This window comes from Arabidopsis thaliana, chromosome 5, assembly GCF_000001735.4.
Source record: "Arabidopsis thaliana chromosome 5, partial sequence".
NCBI lineage: Eukaryota > Viridiplantae > Streptophyta > Magnoliopsida > Brassicales > Brassicaceae > Arabidopsis > Arabidopsis thaliana.
The window spans coordinates 3,881,038-3,904,102 of record NC_003076.8 but is presented as its reverse complement, the minus strand read 5'-3'; the positions used below and the strand labels follow the sequence as shown (position 1 = coordinate 3,904,102).

Genomic DNA, 23,065 nt, shown 5'->3' with positions numbered 1-23,065 from the left:
TATTCATTTGTAACTCGAAATATCAATTTATATATTTCATGTATAAAGCTGATTATTTATAAGATTTTAATATTTTCACTTCATGAATACATATAACAACAATATATGATATTCTGAAAAAATTATGAGCAACTATGTTACTTGTATGATTTAAAATTTGCCTAACTCAATTATAAACCAAATCTTGTTTTATGTACTTCAACAACATTGTGATAGGCTTATGATTAAAATTTGGATTGACATCAACTGAACAAGATTTGAAAAGTATTCGTATGAAAAAATAAAAAGATAACAAAAATTATATGTCATTTAAGTCAATATTTTTTTATCTTCTGTCATTACATATATCAATATTAGAGAAATGATCATGTCTTAAATGATTTGAAAATTGTCTAACTTGATTATAAATAAACTATTTCTGGTTTGATGTATTCACCTGATATAATATTCCAACAACAGTGTTATCGACTCATGATTAAATATATAGAATTGATATAAACTGAATAAGATTTCAAAAGTATTCATATGAAAAGAATAAAAAAAAAAAGCAAAAATTAAAGCAGCATTTAAGTCAATACTTTTAGATCTTCTCTCATTGCATCTATCCATATAAGAGAAATGATCGTGTATTAAATTATTTGATAGGTCTAATGTTTTAAATGTTTATTATTTGAAAAAACTTGAATGTCAATGTTATCAAAGACTCAAAATAAAATTACTAAACTAATAAGAGGTTAGGTAACGAACAAGTACAACAAAAAAAATAGTAAAATAAAAAGAGTATAATAAAAGTAGTGCTTAATTTATTAAAATTAATTTTTTATTTTATTTTTATTTTGAAGAAAACAATTAAGAGTAGGATTGATGATATATTTAATTTGCTTATTTAATTTGATTAATATTTTAATTTAAAAAATATAGAATGACACATGTCATTTTCTTGTGTGATGATGTGTCATTTATTTGGAGAGAGTTGGCCAACTTTCATATATATGATTTATAATCTCCAAAAACAATGCTGTCAATAAATCAACTGTCAGAATCTACCAAATTTATCCAACGGTCAGAAACTCAGAATCTAGTCATTACATTGCCTCTGCCATTGAAAGTAAATATTGTCCGTTGGATTCTTCATTTTTACACATTGCAAACTAGGGATATCAATAATCAGCCATTGTGCCAATTATGTTGAGATTATTGTAACTAGGTAACGACTAACGAGTGACAATGAATGGCATATAGACAAATTTATTCTTTATTAAACTGTTATCTGAAAATTAAAAAATGATTTCTTCCTTAACTTTTAGGTAACCGTTGTTTAACATATCCAAATTTTAAGTTTTTATAATTATTTTACTATCAGTTTATATATGTTATTCATTCACACAAATAAAGATATTTGAAAATAAGCATTTAATAAATAACATGATATATATCACCCAAAGGATGGAACAAAAAAAAATAGAAATTTGACACTATTGAATTAGCATTAAGTTACACCATTACCTCTTACTTATTATTATTTATTTTTTCTCTTACTTAATTTCAATCCTAAGTAACAATTTTGTACATAGGTGGATTGTCTAAATATTCTTGTCGTGTAAATTATTGATTATATTTTTGAAAACTAAAACACACGATAGAGCTGACCAGAGACCAATCACCAGTTAGACATGCCAAACATGCTCAGACATTATTAATTAACGGAATGATTAAAAACACAGCTCGTTAGCAACGAGAGACATTCATTATAGAGTTGAAAAGAAGAAAGAAAAACGACATAGACATATAATGGAATCGATGGAGACAGAGAGTGGTATGGTCAGTGCCTCAGTGGTCACTAGTCAAAGGAAAATCGTTTCCTCTGTCTAACCAAAAAACAAAATGTATTTCAATTTTCTTAACCAATTTCCAGTTTTTTTTTTTTGTATTATATCAATCCAGTTAACTGATTTTATGTTTGATTCATTTCTCACTGATATCTAAACTTATTGATTTTCGTGCACATTTTCAAATTTGAAATTTTGGATGTAAGTATGTACAGTTAAAAAAAGTTATGTACAACATTTTAGTAAAGAACAGTGTTTTTTTTTGTCAGATAGTACATAAGGAGTTATTACACGATTTTTTAATAACCACGTTTTGTGTGAACATTTTCCCCAATACATTTGGTTTCATATTCATATCCAACTTACTAATATAAAATTAGTACTAATCTTTCTGTTGACGAAAAAGGTTAATTATTTTGGAATTTTAAAGGTCGATTAAAACTACTCCACCATCAAGCCATCTCCAATTTTAAAAAGTAATGTCAATTACATTTCCCAATTAATTTTTGTGGCTTATAAAGTCTTGACATCTCTTTGCTCTTTGGACCCGCCTTAATGTTTTTTTGTTCATGTAAGATCTTTTTCTCTCTTTCCTCTTTCCATGTTTATGTTTTCTATTATTTAGTTGGCTTTTGGTATTTTGTTGGTTTCTGGGTTTAAGCCATTTTTTTCCCACCGCCTCTGCAGCTCTGCTTTTTTAGCTGCTATTTTTTTTTTTTGCTTTTGGTATGTATAATCGGATTTCTTCTTTATCATTTATCAAATGTTTGAATTCTTCCATCTCTCATAATTCTTAAGTGGTCGTGGTGTGTACTATCTCCTAAGCTCTCTGTTTTTTTTTTGTTTGTTCATTGGCTATATTTCAGGTCTTCTTCTTCTTCTTCAAGAATGAGCTAATACTCACAGAAGAAGAAGATTTTTCTTTGGATTTTTCACTACTGGTAAGCTCGGTTCCTCCCTCTTTTGACTGTAATTTTTAAATTCGGTTTTTTTTTTGGTGTTTTTCTGAAGAAGTTCTGATTATTTTATTTGTGAAGTTTGGATCTTTCTTACAGATTTAGTAGGATTAAAGAATGTTGTTGTCTGTAGTTAATCTTCCTCTGTAAATCTATATGCTTTGTTACAAATCTATGCTTCAGGAATCTAGGGTTTATATTCCACTTTGTTTACTTTAATAAAATATAGTTTCTTAAACCCTTTTTGTCTGATGAATCAAAATCTAATTACTTTATTTGAATCAAGCTAAAATAAATTGGTACTTTAACATCCCCACAGTGTTCTTCTATAATCTTGATTTTTTGGAAATTTTCCAGAGGCATTGTTGTGAAATTGGATGGTAGTAGCATTGGAATGGCAGAACAAAAGAGTAGTAACGGAGGAGGAGGAGGAGGAGATGTTGTTATCAATGTTCCAGTTGAGGAAGCATCAAGGCGTTCCAAGGAAATGGCTTCACCAGAGTCTGAGAAAGGAGTTCCCTTTAGTAAAAGCCCTTCTCCTGAAATCTCTAAGCTTGTTGGTAGTCCTAACAAGCCTCCTAGAGCTCCAAATCAGAACAATGTGGGTCTAACTCAGAGGAAATCTTTTGCAAGGTCGGTTTACTCAAAACCCAAGTCCCGGTTTGTTGATCCATCTTGTCCTGTAGACACAAGTATTCTAGAGGAGGAAGTTAGGGAGCAACTTGGTGCTGGTTTTTCTTTTAGTAGAGCTTCTCCGAATAACAAATCTAATAGGAGTGTCGGGTCACCAGCACCGGTTACTCCAAGTAAAGTCGTTGTTGAGAAAGATGAGGATGAGGAAATCTACAAGAAGGTTAAGCTGAACAGAGAGATGCGCAGTAAGATAAGTACATTGGCTTTGATAGAGTCAGCTTTCTTTGTGGTGATTTTGAGCGCTTTGGTTGCGAGTTTAACCATTAATGTCCTGAAACATCACACCTTCTGGGGGCTAGAAGTCTGGAAATGGTGTGTGCTTGTGATGGTTATATTCAGTGGAATGTTGGTGACAAACTGGTTCATGCGTTTGATTGTGTTCCTCATAGAAACAAACTTTCTTTTGAGGAGAAAAGTGCTCTACTTTGTGCACGGCTTGAAGAAGAGCGTCCAAGTTTTCATTTGGCTCTGCTTGATTCTTGTTGCTTGGATATTGTTGTTCAACCACGACGTGAAACGGTCCCCCGCAGCCACCAAAGTCCTCAAATGTATTACCAGGACTCTTATTTCCATTCTTACAGGGGCATTCTTTTGGCTGGTGAAAACACTCTTGTTGAAAATCCTTGCAGCGAATTTCAACGTCAATAACTTTTTCGATAGGATTCAAGATTCTGTTTTCCACCAGTATGTTCTACAAACGCTCTCGGGTCTTCCACTTATGGAAGAGGCAGAGAGGGTCGGGCGTGAGCCAAGCACAGGCCATTTGAGTTTCGCGACTGTAGTGAAAAAAGGAACGGTTAAAGAGAAGAAAGTGATTGATATGGGGAAAGTTCATAAGATGAAGCGGGAGAAAGTTTCGGCTTGGACTATGCGAGTTTTGATGGAAGCGGTTAGAACTTCAGGTCTCTCTACTATCTCTGACACATTGGACGAAACAGCATACGGCGAGGGGAAAGAGCAAGCTGACAGAGAAATTACTAGTGAGATGGAGGCTTTGGCTGCTGCTTACCATGTCTTCAGAAATGTTGCTCAGCCCTTCTTCAAGTAGGAAAACAATCTTGATTTGCTCTTTTTTCCTTCTCTTTCTTGGTGCATTCGCTGATGGACATCTTTGGATTTGTTTTTTTTTTTTCAGTTACATAGAGGAAGAGGACTTGCTTAGGTTTATGATTAAGGAAGAGGTTGATCTTGTGTTCCCATTGTTTGATGGTGCCGCTGAGACCGGGAGAATTACAAGAAAAGCTTTCACAGAATGGGTGGTAAGTCTCCTCAGAACACTTTCATGCTTTTATTCTTTAAAGATAAATTATGGTATGAAAAAAAATAAAAATAAAATAATGGTATGAAAAAATGGAGAAGTGAGAACTACTAGATTGTGAGTCTGATAGGTAACCGCAGACCTGCAGGTTCTTCTTATCACCAATCACTGTTTTTAGTGGTGTCACGCCAAATGAATTGGCTTATTCCAAAAAAAAAAGCCTTGAGAGTATGTGTTTCTTGGTTTTAACGACTTATGTTGTGTTGCAACTTGATCAGGTTAAGGTGTACACGAGCCGGAGAGCTTTAGCGCATTCCTTAAACGACACAAAAACAGCGGTTAAGCAGTTAAACAAACTTGTGACAGCAATCTTGATGGTGGTTACCGTTGTCATTTGGCTGCTCCTTCTAGAAGTAGCAACGACTAAGGTTTTGCTGTTCTTCTCCACCCAACTCGTGGCTCTGGCTTTTATAATCGGAAGCACATGCAAAAACCTCTTTGAATCCATTGTGTTCGTATTCGTCATGCATCCTTATGATGTCGGTGATCGATGTGTTGTTGACGGTGTCGCGGTAATTAAACTTCAACATCAAAGATCCTTTAAACTCATATATATGTTTTTATACTCTATACAAACACATTCTTGTGGGGGTTTTTCAGATGCTGGTGGAAGAAATGAATCTCTTAACGACAGTGTTCTTGAAGCTTAACAACGAGAAAGTGTATTATCCGAACGCTGTTTTGGCCACGAAACCGATAAGCAATTACTTCAGAAGTCCGAATATGGGAGAAACAGTGGAATTCTCTATCTCTTTCTCGACACCAGTCTCTAAGATAGCACATCTCAAAGAAAGAATCGCCGAGTAAGTACCTTGAATCTGTTTTGTTAACCACTGAGCCTAAAGATCTTGTCTTTGAATGAGTTTCTTTGGTTTGTGGATCAGGTACTTGGAGCAGAACCCGCAACATTGGGCACCGGTTCACTCGGTGGTGGTGAAGGAGATAGAGAACATGAACAAGCTGAAGATGGCCCTATACAGTGACCACACCATCACGTTTCAGGAAAACAGAGAGAGGAATCTTAGAAGAACCGAACTTTCTTTGGCCATTAAGAGAATGTTGGAGGACCTTCACATCGACTACACTCTCCTTCCTCAAGACATTAATCTCACAAAGAAGAACTGATGAGAACCAATTTAAAACCGGTTTGGTGTTTTTTCTAAACCGTTGTTATAAGACATTATTATTACCAAACGTTGTGATACTGTTTTGTTTAAGGCTTTTAGAGTAGATGATGAAATCAATTTTCTAAACCGACTCAACTTTTATGGATTTTACAAAATTAGGCATTTTATGGATAAAAATCTTAGTCTTTGAAAATCTGAATAAAATGCAAGATCTGTCAAAAATGATTTGTCATGTATTGATTGTACAAAAGTTTTGTTACAAAATAAGAAGAAAAGTCTTATGTGAGGTTTGTATATATATATAAAAAAAACATCGCAATATTCATTACTATGGTAAGGATACCAATATTTATACATTGTTTATTAAAAATAAGGATCTAATTGTAGAATGTAGATATTAAACAAAATTAGATTAATCTTCTTGTATCACAAGCAAGGTGGATTGATTAAGGCCGGTTTATACCCCTAAATATAACTAATTAACAACTCCTTAAAGATACAAGAAGATTAATATAAAATTCTGTTCAAGATCTAAGAATAAGTAAATAACCCATTTAAAAATAGTGTTTTTTTCTAACAATGTATAAATCTTGATATATTCAAGCATCACCGTTATAACTTTCCGTAAGTTTGTTTCAATACAATGTAGTCAACCATTTTGGAAACAAATTAAATCTAATAACGTCATGGGCATCAACATCGAAGATTTCTTATATATACTAATGCAAATCAAAAACAAAAGTAGAAAACGCTTTCGGATCTTCAAAGAAAATGACAACCATGCTAAAAACACAAGTTCATGTGGTGGTAATATATCTACTCATCCAAATAGCTTTCTCACAAGTGAAACCCGGTTCTGATCTAAAGTGGTCTACTTTAAAATCAGTGGTGACGATCACAAACCGCCTTGGCGATGGTTCGACCTTAAAACTTCATTGTAAGTCCGCAGATGACGATCTTGGCCTCAAAATCCTCGCTCCGAATGGTTCTTGGTCGTTTAAATTTAGACCAAGTATTGTTCCTGGAGTGACACTTTTCTTTTGTCATTTCACATGGCCTGGACAATCAAAATGGTTTAACATTTACGATGATGACAGAGATGGTGTTCGTATGGGTATTCCATGCATCTACTGTATCTGGGATATAGGCAAATATGGGCCATGCAGGTTTAGTGAAATAGATGATGCATTTAATATTTGTTATGATTGGAATGGAAACCGAAGATCATAATTTGTTGTGTTGCCAAGAAAACCACAAGAATCATTCGTTTGTTTGTTTGTTTTCGTTTTAAATTGTTGTTCTATTACTTTTGGTATGAACTACACAATTGTCCAAAAAAAAAGAAGTATAAACTACACAAAGAACAAACCTTCGAATTTGTTTACGACGGGAAAGAACATTTTATAATGTGCTAAAATAAAGGAAACTAAATTGACCAAAGACTTGTACGTAATTTCGTAAACTGAGATCTGTATCAATTATATGCTAAGTTAGAGAAATAACTAAGTATTAAGGCATCTTCGGAGTTTTTGTAATGACGAAAGTGTTATTGGATGTGTATACATATATGGTTATAAAACCAATTAAGACTTTGGTTTTGACGGTCGCATCGTACAATCACATAATGACATCTTTCTAACAAAAAGAAGGGCTTTAATGTCGGATTTTATTAAGTTTGTCTAACATCAGTTTATATCTGCCTTTATTAAATATAATAACGTCACTTACGTAATAAAGGTCAGGTTAAGAACTTTTGCTTCGGTTCCTAGTGTTACATTTAACGATTTTTAGTACCGTCGGTTATAATTTGATTTTATGTTTTACTTAATATGGTCCGTTAATATCATATAAGTTGTTATGATAATTTGTATGCTTTTAGTGTTTATTTTTAGTGTTCTCAAACTGTTATAATTTCTTTAGAGCGCATTTCTAAATTTTCTTGTATAAACACAATTGTTATGCTATACATGTGTTTTACATTGTTATGCTGTGTTTTTAAATTATAGTGTTGTTATAAGTGAATTCATCTAAACTAAAGTCTTTGTATTAGTGTTGAATTTTTTTTTCTTATAAATATGAAAAAATAATAATTTCAAAACTACAAATTTATAATATCCAAAACAATTATTTTAGTTAGAATTCTATCAAATTTTTTTTTTTTTGGTCATCAGATATTATTTAGAACTCAAACGAACTAAAATTGTGGAAAATTGTTTACATAAATAATGTGTAGCGGTTATGCACAAATTTTTTGTGCCAAATGATTTGCTTTAACATTTACATTACGAGAGATTAAAGATAAAGAAAAGGTAGTAAATTCTTTCTTGTCGGTCTGAAACTCTTCCAAATATGTTGAAAACGCTAATTGTCTCAAATTCATAGTTTTATAAAACGTTAATGTATAAAACAAAATCTCTTTATTATCTACTAATTTATATCATAAATAAATTAATAAAAGTTTATGATCCAATCATTGTTAAATATAGAGATTTTATAACTGACAATTGACTCTTTGATTTGAAGATCCAAAAAGATTAATATAATTCTGTTCAAGATATAAGAATAACCCACAAATAGTATTATATCTTTTTGTAACAAAAATGGATAAATCTTGATATTCTAGCTAGCATCCTCGTTAAGTTTCCTTAATTTTGTTTCGATACAATGTAGTCAAGTAGTCAAGGTCAACCGTTTTGGAAAGAAATCTCATAACGTCATGGACGATCTCATCGAATACTTCCTATATATAGTAATGCAAATCAAAACAAAAAGTATTCAGTAGAAAACAGTTTTTGAGCTTAACAGAAAATGAAAAACATCCTAAAAACACAAGTTCATGTGGTGGTAATATATCTACTCATCAAAATAGCTTTCTCACAAGTGAAAACCGATTTTGATGTTAATTGGTCTACTTCAAAAATGGTGAGGATCACAAACCGCCTTGGTGATGGTTTGACCTTAAACCTTCATTGTAAGTCCGCAGATGACGATCTTGGCCTCAAAATCCTCGCTCCGAATGGTTCTTGGTCGTTTAAGTTTAGAACAAGTATTGTTGGAACGACACTTTTCTATTGTCATTTCACATGGCCTGGACAATCAAAAAGGTTTGACATTTACGATGATGACAGAGATGGTGTTCGTAGTCATATTTCATGCATCAATTGTATCTGGGATATAAGCATACAAGGGCCATGCATGTTTAGTGAAAGTGATCATGCATTTAATATATGTTATGATTGGAATGGGAATCTAAGGACATAAATTTGTTGTGTTGCCAAGAATAAAATTTTAGACTGCTTTTATATGGCTTTTAATGTTTTATATATTATCACAAAGAGAGAAACATTGTATGGTATAATGGTAATGTGCAACATTAGAGGAAACTAAATTGACCAACGACCTGTAAGGCTGTAATCTAGTAAGTAAATTGAGAATTTGAGATTTGTAACAATTTTTTGCTAAGTTAAAGTAAATAACTAATAAGGCATCTTCGGAATTTTGGTTTGAAGGAAGTGTTATATATTGGCAATTTGGCTGTATATATCGGCAACATCGTATAGTCTCATAATGACATCATTCTACAAAAATGAAGGGAATTACGTCTGTTTTTATTAAGTCTAACATCAGGTTAGAACTGGCTTCAATATAATAACGTCCTTTACTTATTATTAAGGTCACGTTAAGAATTTTTTGCTTCGGTTCCTAAACCGATGTTATAATTTGACTGTATGTTTAAGTCACTTTCGGAAACCGACGCTAGGTACAATAATTCATCTTTTTACTGCCAAATGTTAATACTAAATTTTGCTCAAAAGATACTTTTCTGAAACAATATACGTAGTATTAGGAATCCAGACCCAGAGGCGATACAGCAGCTGGAGACATTATCAGGAATCAGTGCATATCTGGGCCATGCAAAATCTTTATAGCAATAGAATGAGCCCATTGGGCCACACAAAAGTTTTATGAATTAGTTTGGCGTTTTCGGTTTTCCTCCCCCTTCGATAATAGTATGATTCTGACATAACGTGATTACTGATTACGTAACGAATTAAGTTAGTGGAAAGTAATATGTCATCTTTTGACTTGATTTACATGCTCAAAGGGTTACGTCGCTTTGGTCCTACAACAAAACCATATCGTGCTATTCACTTACAGAACATTATTAGCTCCGCATTTAATTACTCTATTTAAATGTAAGGTTGTTGCGTTGTTCGATCCAAAACAACAAACTCATAATTAATCAAAGTATAGATTAACGAACAATATATTATAACCAACCTAGTGACCTACTATGCACTATATTTTAATAGCCACAATTGACCAAACTAAACAATCAGCTTTCAATAAAAGTTGGTAACTTATATATTTCAGAGAAATTCATTTTTTCCAACAAGAACGGTTACATCCCCCGACATGTCACATGTGAAACTTATGCAATATTTATGTGTATATGTGTATTATTCGCGTAATCCTCATCCACTTATCTTAATACAACATAATTTACTTAAAATTCATTACGTATTATGTGCAATCATTAGGAGTTTGAGGGAGTTTTGTTGTGTGCAAATACATGGCACGATCTTTGATTAAATCATCTACTTCGTTAAATATACTTAGTTGTTGATTTTGGTAACAAGCAATAAGCTTGCTTGACGGAATAATTTAATCCGCCGCATTATTGGATAGAAATACGCAATGGTATATTCATGATCGAACTATTCATTTTGTTTAACTAGTTTAGTATGGAAAAAGTAGCATTTGTGATGATATAAAAAGCAACCATACAACTATTTATTTTGATAAAATGATAAGTCTCCTCTTAAAATATTAATCTCAATTATAAATTTACAGTAATTTCAGTTATAGAATTAAAGTCAAGGAATATTAGCAGGAGCAAGCAAAACAAGCACTACCAAAGGCAAATAGATATGCATGCTTTGGGCCTTTGGGGGGTTTGAATATTGAATTGTTCGCCTATATTGTATAAAGAGGCATGTATTAGAAGTCTGGTTATAGCTATAAAATTACCCTTATTAAAAACTTCCTCACACCAGCAAAGTTTTCAAATCTAAGATAAATACACTTTACTTTGATATAAGCAAAATATCCTATAGAATCAAAACTAAATGATAAAGCTAACATTACAAAGCAATATTTAAACTAAAAGGTATCAACCTCCAACAATTTTAAACAAAAATCAAAATGACTTGACACGGAACTGAAAATGGGTCATGTGTACGTGAGACCGTCCGTGTAGGAAGTATTAGTTTTTATTGTCGAGAAGTAATGGAGAAGATTGTAATCGGAACTTTTAAAGATGATCAAAGTGAAAAAAGAGAAGTAAAGCAAAAGCTCTCGACTTTCTCTGTTCCCATGGAAGCATATCAGTACTTCATGTTCATCCATCGCTACAAATACTACTTTCACTTTATTTTAAAATTACCCTTTTTCTTTTTAAATTTATTTTCGATTTTATTAAGCTTTAATGTGTCCATTCACGATCCTCATCAATCACCCTTTGCTTCTCATTTGGATATCGAATTTCTCGATTTCCCATCTTTCTTTTCTTTTTATACACAACAAAACACTTTTACGTACATATCATCGATTCGATGTTTTATTACTCAACATGCTTTATTATACTATAAGATATATACAACATGCATGTGTTACTTTCACATATACATATGCATGTAAAAATATCAAAACGGTTGTTTTGGTGAAATTAAACATAACTATTTTAAAGATAGGTTTTTTTCCAAGAAAAGCGAGTCAAACGTACATTCTACATGAATACTACTTGATGGACCAATGTTGTAGCGTGTTTTTCAATTTATTGGACAAAAAATATGATTTCGAAACAATGTTCTGCTCCTATATGCACATCATATTAGTGAATTATGACCAATTGTATAGGCATGTGTATAGTTGTTGATTTTGTAGCTGTGCTGCCCTAAATTTCCATTTCACCGTAAAAGCCTTAATCAAATAAATTATGAGCTTTTCTTAATATTAAATGTGTAAAGAAATGAAAAAATGAAATTATATTGAAAAAGTGTTAGCATTCATGAAAATTTGGATCTAAAGCATGTGATAGATACATAGAAAAAGAGAAAGGTTGGTAGCTTGGGGTTTTTGCCTTTGGGATCATCAACCACTTTATTTCACATAATTATCTCCCGCAAATCATTTTACTTTGCACGGATCGGATCCTTCTCAACAATATTATTTTCAAAACTTAAAGAAAAGCACGAATCGAATAGTTACGTTGCAAGAGCTGATTGAGCCTAAAATAGTACATGAGTGAGACATACATTTGATAAGAAATATACATTTGTGTTTGGCGTTTTAGCTTTGAAACCCTAAAAATTCATGTTTGTGGATTTTATTAAGAGCTTTTGTTTAGTCTATTGTGTTTGTGCTTATGCTTGCATTTATAGCCTATGCGTTTGTGTTAAACATTGATGTTTTGTTCACCTATAACATTTATACTTTACATTGAACCTTCAATTTGTGCTTAGAATTAGTGTAACGGTTTTTAACGAAAGATTTTTTAAAAAAAATTTATGTGTAACTCTATAATACATACATAAAAATTAGTGTAATAGTTTATATTCTTTTTTTTTTTTAAACCTTTTTATTTTAGATAATAAACAGAAGAATTGAAAGCTAAAATGATCTAATAAAACATGATTGGATCAAATTTTTACAAACACAAAATTTATAACACAACATAGTTACTGAATCAAACACAAAAGTGGAGAATCACATGCGATTTTTTTCTTTTTTTCAACAATCACATGGATTAAAACTTATACAACGAAAATCTAAATTAACAAATAAACATGAACAAAAAAGAGAAAAGAGAAAAAGTTTCACAAGATCAAACCAGCAAAAGTGGTTTCATACACAGGAAGTTCATCTCCGTACACATTATGATGATGATGATTTCCAACTAAATCAAGCTCAAACAGATCTGAACTCGAATCACTTGCAACATCATCATCATCATCGTCTTCATCATCATCTTCATAATCCTCAAAACCATTAGTCTTAACCAAACTGTTTTCATGATTCTTGTGATAATCTCTTAAGAACTCTCTCGCTATCTCCTCCACTGATCTCCTCCCTCCATCTTCCACATTCTTCTTCACCGACTTTCTAGCGTTACCGTTACTGAAATAATCTTCTTCTTTGCTGGTGAAGCTCTCGGGGACGATAACATTGACCGGGGAAAATCTAACGCTTCTTTTGATACGCCCAGATGATTTCTCGTAGCCTTTGTTCATACACGACCTTGAGAAAGAAGAAGCTGAAGAACACGTAGTAGTAGATGAATGATAATCATTACTTGTTTTCCTAACGTAAGCAGAATCATCGTAACTAGTCTTCCTTGGATAACTCTTAACCGCATTGGATTGTTTTGAATTGTTGCTGAACAACGAATTTAAGAAGTTAACGATTCTTCCTCCAGGTGAAGCTGGAGTTTTTGGTTTCTTTTGGTTTCCGGAGCTCTTCACCGATCTTCTGTTTCTCGTATTCTCCCAATTCTCGTCGTGTCTATTGAATTTTGGGACGTCGGAGGCGTAATCGTAGTCGTCGTACACTCGGGTAGCTCTGTTTTGGTGGAACAGAGTTTTATCCTCTGTTTTTCTTGGTTTTGTCTTAGAAGGACCGAAACATAACGGCCTAGAAGAAGTTGTCTTCTTACCGTGAGTTAGTTCGGTGTCTGAAGATGAGAAAATACTAGAGTTGGAATCAGAGGAAGAAGATACAGAGCCAAAGAAACGATCACGGTGGATTTTCCGGTCAGGAACCGATCTTGTCACAATGCTCTGTTTTTTGGTAGTAGTGTTAACAGAGCCGACATAAGGTTGTGTTTTTTGGGTTTTAGGATCGATGGAATTGTAGATTTCATCGAGGAGAGTGGAGGAGAATGACGGGTTTCTTTTGGATTTATGCATGTTTTGATCGATAACAAAGAAGAATGAGAAGAAGAGACAAAGGAGGAAAAAGAGAGATTATGTCTCGTAACTGTTTTTTTGTTTTTCTTGCAGAAAGAAGACGACGAATGAAGATAGAAGAAGAGGGAGAGAGGACGTATATATAAGCAACGATCTCGGCGCGTGTTGTTCACGTATGCTGACCATATTGATGTTAGGACCATACTAGAGGATACTTCAATTTGTTTATGTGTGCATGTACCTAATAATATGTTGTCCAATGCCCAATTTATATGTCATTTTCCTCATAATGTGAGAAACTAATGATTTTATGGAGATTATATCTCAACATTTTCCTATAGAAATGTATCTCAGAAGTTGTTTCTTGATTCTTTATAATCAAGTAATCATTAAAATTTGTATATTTGACACAATTGGAGATGAATGATTGCATTGGATCAATGAAACAAAACCATCTCTTTTAGAAAAATAACATCAACAATTGTTTCTCAACGATTTGCCGAAATCTTGATGTAGCCATATCATTACGGATTGTCTCATATTGTTTAGACAGATCTCAAGCGTATATAGGTTTAGGAAAAGGATGTGATTAGGAACAAGTAGGGTCTTAATTAATCAAACGATTAATATGTTTAAATATAAGCAAAATGTCTCTTACACCACATTGCTCATTGGTTGGGTCGACAAGGACCGGTTAAGGAATTGTACTTGTTTTGCGTCTTTTTCAGTCTCACATGCTTCCTTCCTTTCTTGTTCCTTCATTGTTCCTCATTTCATAAACACTTATGTCTTCTTCTTCTTTTTTTTTTTCTTTTTTCGTTATGAAAAACACTTATGTCTTCTTGTGTGTCTATTCTATATATCTTTGTCACACTTCGGCCAATGTTTTTCGTTTGACATCTCCTTATCATATCCAGTTTCGAATAATTCCCCCGTAAATATTGTTTCTAGTTTGGACCATACTTTTACCTAAACATAATAATACAAGACAGTTAAAAAAACAAACAAGATATATAGTACAAAACAGAAACTTACATAAACATGACTTCTTGTTTGATTGTTATGAAAGCAAAAATATTTTTGTGTCCTTGTTTAAAATACTATGCCTATAACAATAATATACTCCAAAATTGAGTGATACTATTTGGGAGTAGATATCATTTACACATCATACAAACATTACACTAATTTCTATTTGTATGTTTAAGAGAAATATAATCTATAAAGTAAAAGCAACAAAAACTGTAAGATAATGTTCGCTAAAGTGAGGTTGAATAGATAAAATATTTACAAAAAAAGGGTTACAAAATGATATAAAATGGAAATGAATCTTAAAAAATGGAAACAACTATTTGAGTTATTGGGATATGAGCAAGAAACAGGAGTAAAAGGAAATAATACCGCACGGGGTAGTCAGAGATTGAGCTGGTCAGGGAGAGACAATAAGAGCTGACACAAAGAAAAGAGAGAAGATTCACGCGGTGGTACCGAACTGTGGTGAGGTTTGGTCCTACACGTGACCTGGCACGTGAAGCATAGCCCATGGCCACATGGGCCCCTAGCACGTGCGGCCTCCCACACGCGTACGGCATTCCTTCTTTCGCAGAGTCCCTGTGACGAGCATGGACCACTCTACGTCTTTCTTTACCCTATAGGCTTGGTCCACGTGTCTTCTCCAAAGACGAAACCACTACACACTGTGGTGAATCTTGTAAGGCTTCTGCTGTTGTAACTGCATTTTGTCGTCCGGTCATTTATCATTCAACAATAACCACGGATCTTCAAATCATGTTGAGGCCGCTGACAAAAGTTTATATGTTATTTCATTTTCAAATCTTTTATATCCCACTTGTGCTTGTGGATGAACCTATCTGCATACTCTATATACTCTTTTCTTCTTCTCATCTAAAACAAATTACATTGCATATTACAAATCTTGATGTGTAGCAAAATATACCATGGCTATCTTTGACTTGACTTGAGTTATGTGATGAAACGTTTTGAGTAGGTGTGAACATTTGAAGAACCAGTTATAACAATTTTAGTTTAAGTAAGTACTCGATATTGAATATGATGGTTGTGGAATGAAGATATGAGTTGTTTTTTTCATAGACAATGACATTTACTGAGAAATTCACAAAAATAGTGTATATATTTTGATAAAAAAGTCAAATGCTATTCTGATTGCGAATCACAAGTCTACATTGTTATCAGAATGCATTGAAGTTTATAAACAACAAACACATGGCAAGTGGGTGGAGTTCACATTATCTAAGCAGAATTTACTTGCCTTTGTTCGATTTTAACTCAAAAGTTTGATTTTTATTCTTTTACATATCTCAGCAAAGTTGTGGAGAAATGACTGATCATGCATGAAGTTGTAAGTAACCAAATCGTGCTCAACTCGCAATATCTCTCAGATATACAGTTACTGCTGCGTTCATTTAGAGTCTAAGCGCTGTACGTCTACAAGCTGGTAAAGATCTCCCCGCCGCTGCCTATTCAATGGAAGGCTAGTCCTAAGATGGTAAAAAAAACGAGATTCAGTTAGCGGATCACGCTATCAAAAACCAAGAAAGTTCTGGTGTTTCCGTGATTACCTTCGTTGTTCAAGGATAGAGTAATCAATCTCTGCTATGATAATGGCCTCCTCATGCTCAGTCGTTGCTAGTACTTCTCCAAACTGTCAAATAATATATATGTTTCAAAGTTTAGTGATCAGCTAAAAGCTTCATTATCAATCAAGTAACACAGAAAAAGTTTAGTGCTTACAGGCCCAACGAGTGTTGAGTGCCCCCAAGCAGTGTAGCCAGCTCCTGAATCTCTGGCAGGTGAGCATGTCGCCACATATAACTGGAGAAAGTAGCATACATAGTTCTATTAACCGGTCCATGACTTTGATAACAGTCAATTAAGTAAAACTAACCCCAAAGAGCAGAAGATAATACTTGTATTGATAACTCAAAGAAAAATGCAGGTTTGCTATGAATTCATTAAGAAATGTCAGAACTTGTATCTCTCTTTTGGCTATCAATACAAGTATTTAACTTGGTTCATGTACCTGATTATCCGTAGCCCTGAAATGGAACAAAACAGATCGATGAGCATTGTGATTTACCCATGATTAAATAAGCCAAGAAAGTCGTAATGTAGTAGACTGTGAATCATACCTGGCCCTTTGTAGTAATTCCCAATGCAATGGTCCAGTTGTCATGTTAAAGGCTCCCGGGTAGCACAGCAAATGAGCCCCTGATATGATTAAAGTAAACATGTGGGTGATGAGGTTCTTTAAAACGTAATGGACCCGAAAAAGAGAGGAAGCAGATAGTCCATTTGGATAAAGCATTATGATATGAAGACTCACCTCTTGCAGCATATATCATAGCTAACTCCTGGAACCTGATATCATAACAGATGCCTATTCCAATACGCCCTACATCTGCAACAACCAACAAAACTATCATTCTCAAGCGCTGCACCGCGTTAAAGATTTCTCATAAGTACTAGAAAGTGAGAGGTGATGTGAACGGTCCTACTATGACTTGATTGTTCAATAAAGACATTTCCCCAGTCAAAATAGTTGGCAAGATCTTAAAAACATTATTATTCATAAACACTAGGCCAGCATGAAAATGAATCATTTCACTGTTGAGCTAAGAAGATCCCAAATCTGACTGGAAATTTAAATCCTTAATCCTAAATTATTATTTTTAGATAGTACCACAATGAGTTTATGTAAGATACATGATTGTTTATGCATGACCTGGAATTATATTTGGCAAACCAAGATTATAACCTGTGTCAACGATTGTTGGTGTCTCTCCAGCAGTAAGAGTTTTGGATTCCATAAAAGTAATCTTCCCGGGAATGTCTATATCAAATAAATGTATCTGTATGCACACACAAGTACAAACACAAATAAGTGCAAGCAATCAAAAACAAGATGTTCTGAGAATTGATAATATAAGCATAAAACGGTCAAGGCCATCTCGCCTCATAATTTGTCCTTATGAATCATAGAGGAAGAACTCGAACCAGAACATAACTACCACATCATTCTAATTACTGATTCTAAGTCTATTAGATCCTAAAAACAGATGATAAAAGATGAACAACGATTTTAGAAGTAAGATTAGCATCTTTCATTCTATGGCCTAAAGCAGAGGAAAGTTCATTATTTCTTCTATGAAAGTTTAATCTCAAAAAATCTAACCTTCCGATGCTTAGCTTTTAGCTCTCCATCGGAACCAAAGACACAGCAAGTGTTATACAAACGATCTCCAACTCTTTCTGGTATAGATCCACCAATGATTGTAATCTTGAGACGTTTGGAAACTTCAGAAAGCATTGCCGTTGAAGGAGAAGCATCACCACCTGCATCAATCTCCTCCGCATAAACTGGAAAACTATCATTGGAATACGGACTGTTCCAAATTTCCTGAAACAAACCCATTGAATGGTTTTAAACCCCATAGAGACGATACCACTAGCTCATACTTTTTGTAAATTTTACACATTTGAGCAACAGAACATTAGAATTGAACTCACAAAGAGCTATGAGCTAAGATACAAAGAAGAAAAACTCACGGGTAAGAGAACAAGCTTAGCTCCTTTAGAAGCAGCTTCTTCAATGGCTTTTTTAGCATGAGAGATGTTTCTCTTTTTGTCAGATGTAACAGATAGCTGACACAATCCGATGTTGAACTACAAAATTACCCATGGAACGAAGAAATCAATCAAAAGCTGAAATGATTGAAAACCCAAAGGTAAATGAAAAGAAAGGAGCTAACTTTGGTCAACGGAGGAGCTGGGAGAGGAAGAGCAGAGGGAACTCTAGCTTGTTCAGGGTTGAAAGAAGAAGCCATGGAAGAGGAAATGGATCTTAAAGCTGAGGTTGACGAAGATGGGAGCTTCAAGGTGTGACTAGTGATCGATCTCGGAGATAATTTAGGGAGGAAGTTAGATTTGAGAGAAATGAAGCGAGAAAGAGGATTAGGGTTTAAAAGATTCTTCGAATTGAAGAAGAGTGACGATGAAATTGCTGACTTCATTTCACTTTAGTCCGATGATCATATAGGTAGGTAGATGATATTGATACTTCACCTCACAAAAGCCATGACTCATGAATCCTCTGCGTTTGCGTTTCAACCGTATTGACGCGGTTCAATCAATTTTATACACTAAATTCGAATGAAATCGTACCAAACCGGATAAATTTAACATCCTTACTAAATCCAAAACAGAATACATATGGGCCTGAAAACGAATTGGTCTTGGGCCTGACCGAATCAATCGCTTTTCTCTACATTCGTCTAGAAATATCCATCTACACTTCTCCAACGATCAAGACGTTTCTCGAACGTTAGAGAAGCGCTTTTAAGTTCTATAACACCGAAACAATCGCTCTCTCTACATTGCTCTAGAACTATCCAACTCAACTTCTATTTAATACTTTCTTACATCAAAATCAAAATCAATCAAACCAAAGAAAAAGCCAAGAAGCAAGAAAGTTAACACAACAGCTAAGAATGGATTTGGAGTTTGGAAGGTTTCCAATATTTTCAATCCTCGAAGACATGCTTGAAGCCCCTGAAGAACAAACCGAGAAGACTCGTAACAACCCTTCAAGAGCTTACATGCGAGACGCAAAGGCAATGGCTGCTACACCAGCTGACGTTATCGAGCACCCGGATGCGTACGTTTTCGCCGTGGACATGCCTGGAATCAAAGGAGATGAGATTCAGGTCCAGATAGAGAACGAGAACGTGCTTGTGGTGAGTGGCAAAAGACAGAGGGACAACAAGGAGAATGAAGGTGTGAAGTTTGTGAGGATGGAGAGGAGGATGGGGAAGTTTATGAGGAAGTTTCAGTTACCTGATAATGCAGATTTGGAGAAGATCTCTGCGGCTTGTAATGACGGTGTGTTGAAAGTGACTATTCCGAAACTTCCTCCTCCTGAGCCAAAGAAACCAAAGACTATACAAGTTCAAGTCGCTTGAGTTTGTTTGTGATCGTGTTTTTGTGTTTTAATGAATGTAATCGATAAGCAACTACCTCTTGGTGTTCGTTGTAAAATGAAATAAAAATAGTTTTCTCTGTTCATATTTGTCTTTGTGTTCAATCTTCAAATCAATGAAGTTTTTGCTCTCTTGAACCATCCATGCTTATGAGGCAAAAATAGGACCACAACAAAAAAGACACCGAATGGTCATTCCTCTGTTTTTGCAGAAATTATTACTGTTCATCCTTTCCTAATATCATTGGTGCTATTTAGCACATTGGCCATCAAATCCACATTTGCATTTCACCCTTATCTCTGCAGTCAGCAAAATATATTTTTGGAGTTATGTCCCTTGAAGTAATTTATGGGTATGAGATCAGTAACACAGTGTTATTATATCTGCAAAAACTCTTACATATTCAATTTTATCCTTTAAGTATTAGATGAAAGGAAACAATTTTGTTATTCTGATTTTAAAATCCAAACAACTCTTTGTACTTTTTTCATGTTGGATAACGTAACTGAATCTTCAGCTACTACATCTGTAGTATAATACGAAGTCTGATATCTCAATCTGCTACATTATTTTTTAAATGAAATTTGCATTTGCGAATGCAAATAACATCAACTGAGTTTTAAGACAAATCAAGTTTTGTGCAGATTTGTAACCGTCTTTAATAGCTTATATTAATGTCGTTATACACGATTTAGTGGTATTCAGTGAGTTAGTGCTACCACATATATAGTATTTTTCTTTGGTCACTAAAATAAATATGGTCTTTCATTAATTTTTCTGACCAGAAACCAGAGCATATACTAATTTAGTCTTGTTTCCATCATTAAGACTTTGAACTTCTGATCTTGAGGTGCATGTTGTACACTTGTAATCCAAGTCTTCAGCAATTGTATGTACTTTCCAGTTGAATGTATTCTTTAAAATGAGCAATATTGTTCGGATTCCTTAAATCACAAAATTTGTTCTTTAATTTGCTAAAACACTAATCTTATGAATCATGAACTATTTTCACATATGGAATGGGCCTTGATATATTCCTAATTTAAAAGCCCATATAGATATTAAAAATTCTGTAAAGTTATGGCTCATATTTTATCAAACCTGAGTTACAGAGTTCACAAAAACCAGAACGACCAAGACGTTTCTCGAACAATACGGAAGAACTTCTAAAGACCGCGACAATCGCTCTCTCGACAATCCTCTAGAAATATCCATCTCCACTCCTATTTAAGTCCCCACATTTCTCACATCAAACTCATCAAAGAAAACAAAAAGCCAAGAATCAAAGAATCAGGAAAGCAAACACAACACAACTAACAATGGATTTAGGAAGGTTTCCAATAATCTCAATCCTCGAAGACATGCTTGAAGTCCCCGAAGACCACAACAACGAGAAGACCCGCAACAACCCTTCACGAGTTTACATGCGAGACGCTAAGGCAATGGCTGCTACACCTGCTGACGTCATCGAGCACCCTAACGCATATGCATTCGTCGTGGACATGCCTGGAATCAAAGGAGATGAGATCAAGGTTCAGGTCGAGAACGACAATGTGCTTGTGGTGAGTGGAGAGAGGCAGAGAGAGAACAAAGAAAACGAAGGTGTGAAGTATGTGAGGATGGAGAGAAGAATGGGTAAGTTCATGAGGAAGTTTCAGTTGCCTGAAAATGCAGATTTGGACAAGATCTCTGCTGTTTGTCATGACGGTGTGTTGAAGGTTACTGTTCAGAAACTTCCTCCTCCGGAACCAAAGAAACCAAAGACAATTCAAGTTCAAGTTGCTTGAGTTTGTTTTGTGATTGTGTGTTGGATTTATCTATTTTGTTTTGATTTATGGATTTGATGAATGTAATCGGAATGCGTGAGGGATATGGTGTTTTGTTCTAAGATGAAATAAAAGTTTGTTCTGTTTCTTTCATTCTCCTTTGGGATATTCAAATTAATGAAGTTGTTATAAGAATCTTCCACATCAAAGTTCTGGAAACATCTATTGGCCCAGTGGAAATAAGAATGTTAATATACATCTCTAAATCGCTCACTTACATTATGTGAAACAGATAACTGCATGTGATACATACTTCACTTTATTTAATTTGACCAAGTGACAGACCAATTGGTCAGTCCTCTGTTTTGCATAACTTAAAATACTTGTTCTTTATTGTTCATCTTTTTTAAGCATATATCTTTGGTGATCATTTCTTCTACTAATTCCAACACATCTCTTTAGCCATCTAAGTCCAAATATGCTTACCATTACCTATACAGTCAACAAATATACGTTTGGAGTTAGGCCCTAAAAGTAATTTATGAATCTGTTCAGTGGAATAGTTTAATATCTGCGAGAACTCTAACATACACATTCAATTTTATGCTTCCAAGTGTTTTGATAAGGAAACGTTAATTTATTTTGCTGTCATTATGATTTTACATTCAAATACACCACGTTCTAAATGTTTATATCAAGTTTTGCTATGAACTTATTGATTAATGATTCATCAAAAGCAAGAAATGTCTTCGAGGAATCAGTCTTTCTGCCCTATGTACTCTCTTTGTCGGCTACTTTATGGACTATTATCTTTTTGCTAAATCATTCAAACTTGCTAACCAGTTGTTGTTGGTTTCTTTTGCTAGAATATTGGTGTGACTCTGCTAGATGACTTGTACAGCTGTGCTGCTTCTCGTGAATTTCTGATGGCCTGAAAGCTCTTCTCTTTCATTTCACATATTTTTATCCAAAGTACTTCAAAAATCAAATGATAGTTTAGGGATATATTTTCTACTAAATATGTATCACTAAACTAAATACTTGCAAAGTTTGATTTCAACTGCACTGGATTCTATTCTACTTTAATTTTTATATCACTTATTCATCTTTTAGTGGTTAGATTTTTTTTCTCTCCATTTTAGTGGTTAGATATGATGGTTTAATGCGTGAATTAGATTCATCATCTCTACAAAGTTATTAATCTGTTTATCATCAGTATGATATGAACTTTGCCTTCTCATTTAAAATATTTTCCAACAAACTTGAGGCCTTTAAAAAGGCAACATAGACCATTTCTTCTTCGTTAACCAACTATTCTCTGGTCACCCTATAGTTTTTGTATTGCGGTGCTTGGATTAATGTGAGAAAGATTAGTCTATATTTATACCTTTA

General features: G+C 34.0%; 8 protein-coding genes and 1 long non-coding RNA gene across 12 annotated transcripts; 7 read left to right on the top strand and 2 right to left on the bottom strand.

The window, feature by feature from the left end:
- The first annotated feature begins 2,312 nt into the window (after positions 1-2,312).
- On the top strand, positions 2,313-6,210 carry MSL10 (mechanosensitive channel of small conductance-like 10). 3 transcript variants are annotated; one of them, NM_001125740.2, is made up of 7 exons: positions 2,313-2,400; positions 2,696-2,770; positions 3,143-4,522; positions 4,614-4,737; positions 5,015-5,308; positions 5,397-5,599; positions 5,681-6,210. In NM_001125740.2, the coding sequence occupies exons 3-7, from the start codon at positions 3,180-3,182 to the stop codon at positions 5,919-5,921; spliced, it is 2,205 nt and encodes a 734-aa protein (NP_001119212.1). In that variant the 5' UTR covers positions 2,313-2,400; positions 2,696-2,770; positions 3,143-3,179; the 3' UTR covers positions 5,922-6,210. The 3 variants fall into 3 exon arrangements, with proteins under 3 accessions (NP_001119212.1, NP_196769.1, NP_850810.1); NM_121246.5 differs by lacking the exon at positions 2,313-2,400 and adding an exon at positions 2,408-2,555; NM_180479.2 differs by lacking the exon at positions 2,313-2,400 and having other exon boundaries at positions 2,435-2,770; positions 5,681-6,148.
- Positions 6,211-6,694: 484 nt separating this feature from the next.
- Positions 6,695-7,153, top strand: AT5G12070 (Plant self-incompatibility protein S1 family; the record flags this gene model as incomplete). Its single annotated transcript, NM_121245.2, has 1 exon — positions 6,695-7,153. The coding sequence occupies one exon, from the start codon at positions 6,695-6,697 to the stop codon at positions 7,151-7,153; it is 459 nt and encodes a 152-aa protein (NP_196768.2).
- A 1,556-nt stretch (positions 7,154-8,709) lies between these two features.
- Positions 8,710-9,330, top strand: AT5G12060 (Plant self-incompatibility protein S1 family). The gene has a single exon (NM_121244.2). It carries the CDS (start codon positions 8,732-8,734, stop codon positions 9,182-9,184), a length of 453 nt encoding a protein of 150 aa, NP_196767.1. The 5' UTR covers positions 8,710-8,731; the 3' UTR covers positions 9,185-9,330.
- Positions 9,331-12,588: 3,258 nt separating this feature from the next.
- Positions 12,589-14,197, bottom strand: AT5G12050 (rho GTPase-activating protein). Its single transcript, NM_121243.3, has one exon. The coding sequence runs from the start codon at positions 13,888-13,890 to the stop codon at positions 12,802-12,804; it is 1,089 nt and encodes a 362-aa protein (NP_196766.1). The 5' UTR covers positions 13,891-14,197; the 3' UTR covers positions 12,589-12,801.
- A 322-nt stretch (positions 14,198-14,519) lies between these two features.
- Positions 14,520-14,742, top strand: AT5G01925. The gene has a single exon (NR_142557.1). It is a non-coding gene; the product is annotated as an other RNA (long non-coding RNA).
- A 466-nt stretch (positions 14,743-15,208) lies between these two features.
- On the top strand, positions 15,209-15,554 carry AT5G12043 (uncharacterized protein; the record flags this gene model as incomplete). Its single annotated transcript, NM_001125739.2, has 1 exon — positions 15,209-15,554. One exon carries the CDS (start codon positions 15,209-15,211, stop codon positions 15,341-15,343), a length of 135 nt encoding a protein of 44 aa, NP_001119211.1. The 3' UTR covers positions 15,344-15,554.
- A 471-nt stretch (positions 15,555-16,025) lies between these two features.
- AT5G12040 (Nitrilase/cyanide hydratase and apolipoprotein N-acyltransferase family protein) lies at positions 16,026-19,154 on the bottom strand. 2 transcript variants are annotated; one of them, NM_121242.5, is made up of 10 exons: positions 18,681-19,154; positions 18,478-18,594; positions 18,104-18,328; positions 17,687-17,780; positions 17,255-17,329; positions 17,061-17,139; positions 16,952-16,967; positions 16,663-16,743; positions 16,491-16,573; positions 16,026-16,409 (listed from the first exon to the last, which is right to left on the bottom strand). In NM_121242.5, the coding sequence occupies exons 1-10, from the start codon at positions 18,939-18,941 to the stop codon at positions 16,331-16,333; spliced, it is 1,110 nt and encodes a 369-aa protein (NP_196765.2). In that variant the 5' UTR covers positions 18,942-19,154; the 3' UTR covers positions 16,026-16,330. The 2 variants fall into 2 exon arrangements, with proteins under 2 accessions (NP_196765.2, NP_974769.1); NM_203040.1 differs by having other exon boundaries at positions 16,049-16,409; positions 16,663-16,967; positions 18,681-18,949.
- Positions 19,155-19,264: 110 nt separating this feature from the next.
- On the top strand, positions 19,265-20,146 carry HSP17.6A (heat shock protein 17.6A). Its single transcript, NM_121241.3, has one exon. The coding sequence runs from the start codon at positions 19,419-19,421 to the stop codon at positions 19,887-19,889; it is 471 nt and encodes a 156-aa protein (NP_196764.1). The 5' UTR covers positions 19,265-19,418; the 3' UTR covers positions 19,890-20,146.
- An 845-nt stretch (positions 20,147-20,991) lies between these two features.
- HSP17.6II (17.6 kDa class II heat shock protein) lies at positions 20,992-21,872 on the top strand. Its single transcript, NM_121240.3, has one exon. The coding sequence runs from the start codon at positions 21,227-21,229 to the stop codon at positions 21,692-21,694; it is 468 nt and encodes a 155-aa protein (NP_196763.1). The 5' UTR covers positions 20,992-21,226; the 3' UTR covers positions 21,695-21,872.
- The last annotated feature ends 1,193 nt before the right edge of the window (positions 21,873-23,065 follow it).

What these genes read in the sequence shown, in the direction of transcription:
- AT5G12050 (NM_121243.3), bottom strand. Translation starts at nt 13,890, where the DNA reads ATGCATAAATCCAAAAGAAACCCGTCATTCTCCTCCACTCTCCTCGAT.
- HSP17.6II (NM_121240.3), top strand. Translation starts at nt 21,227, where the DNA reads ATGGATTTAGGAAGGTTTCCAATAATCTCAATCCTCGAAGACATGCTT.
- MSL10 (NM_001125740.2), top strand. Translation starts at nt 3,180, where the DNA reads ATGGCAGAACAAAAGAGTAGTAACGGAGGAGGAGGAGGAGGAGATGTT. An exon ending in GTGTTGTTGACGGTGTCGCG is followed by an intron (nt 5,309 to 5,396) that starts GTAATTAAACTT and finishes GGGGTTTTTCAG; the next exon opens with ATGCTGGTGGAAGAAATGAA. An exon ending in CTCAAAGAAAGAATCGCCGA is followed by an intron (nt 5,600 to 5,680) that starts GTAAGTACCTTG and finishes TTTGTGGATCAG; the next exon opens with GTACTTGGAGCAGAACCCGC.
- AT5G12040 (NM_121242.5), bottom strand. Translation starts at nt 18,941, where the DNA reads ATGAAGTCAGCAATTTCATCGTCACTCTTCTTCAATTCGAAGAATCTT. An exon ending in ACTCAACACTCGTTGGGCCT is followed by an intron (nt 16,574 to 16,662) that starts GTAAGCACTAAA and finishes ATTATTTGACAG; the next exon opens with TTTGGAGAAGTACTAGCAAC. An exon ending in TCTATCCTTGAACAACGAAG is followed by an intron (nt 16,410 to 16,490) that starts GTAATCACGGAA and finishes TTACCATCTTAG; the next exon opens with GACTAGCCTTCCATTGAATA.
- AT5G12060 (NM_121244.2), top strand. Translation starts at nt 8,732, where the DNA reads ATGAAAAACATCCTAAAAACACAAGTTCATGTGGTGGTAATATATCTA.
- HSP17.6A (NM_121241.3), top strand. Translation starts at nt 19,419, where the DNA reads ATGGATTTGGAGTTTGGAAGGTTTCCAATATTTTCAATCCTCGAAGAC.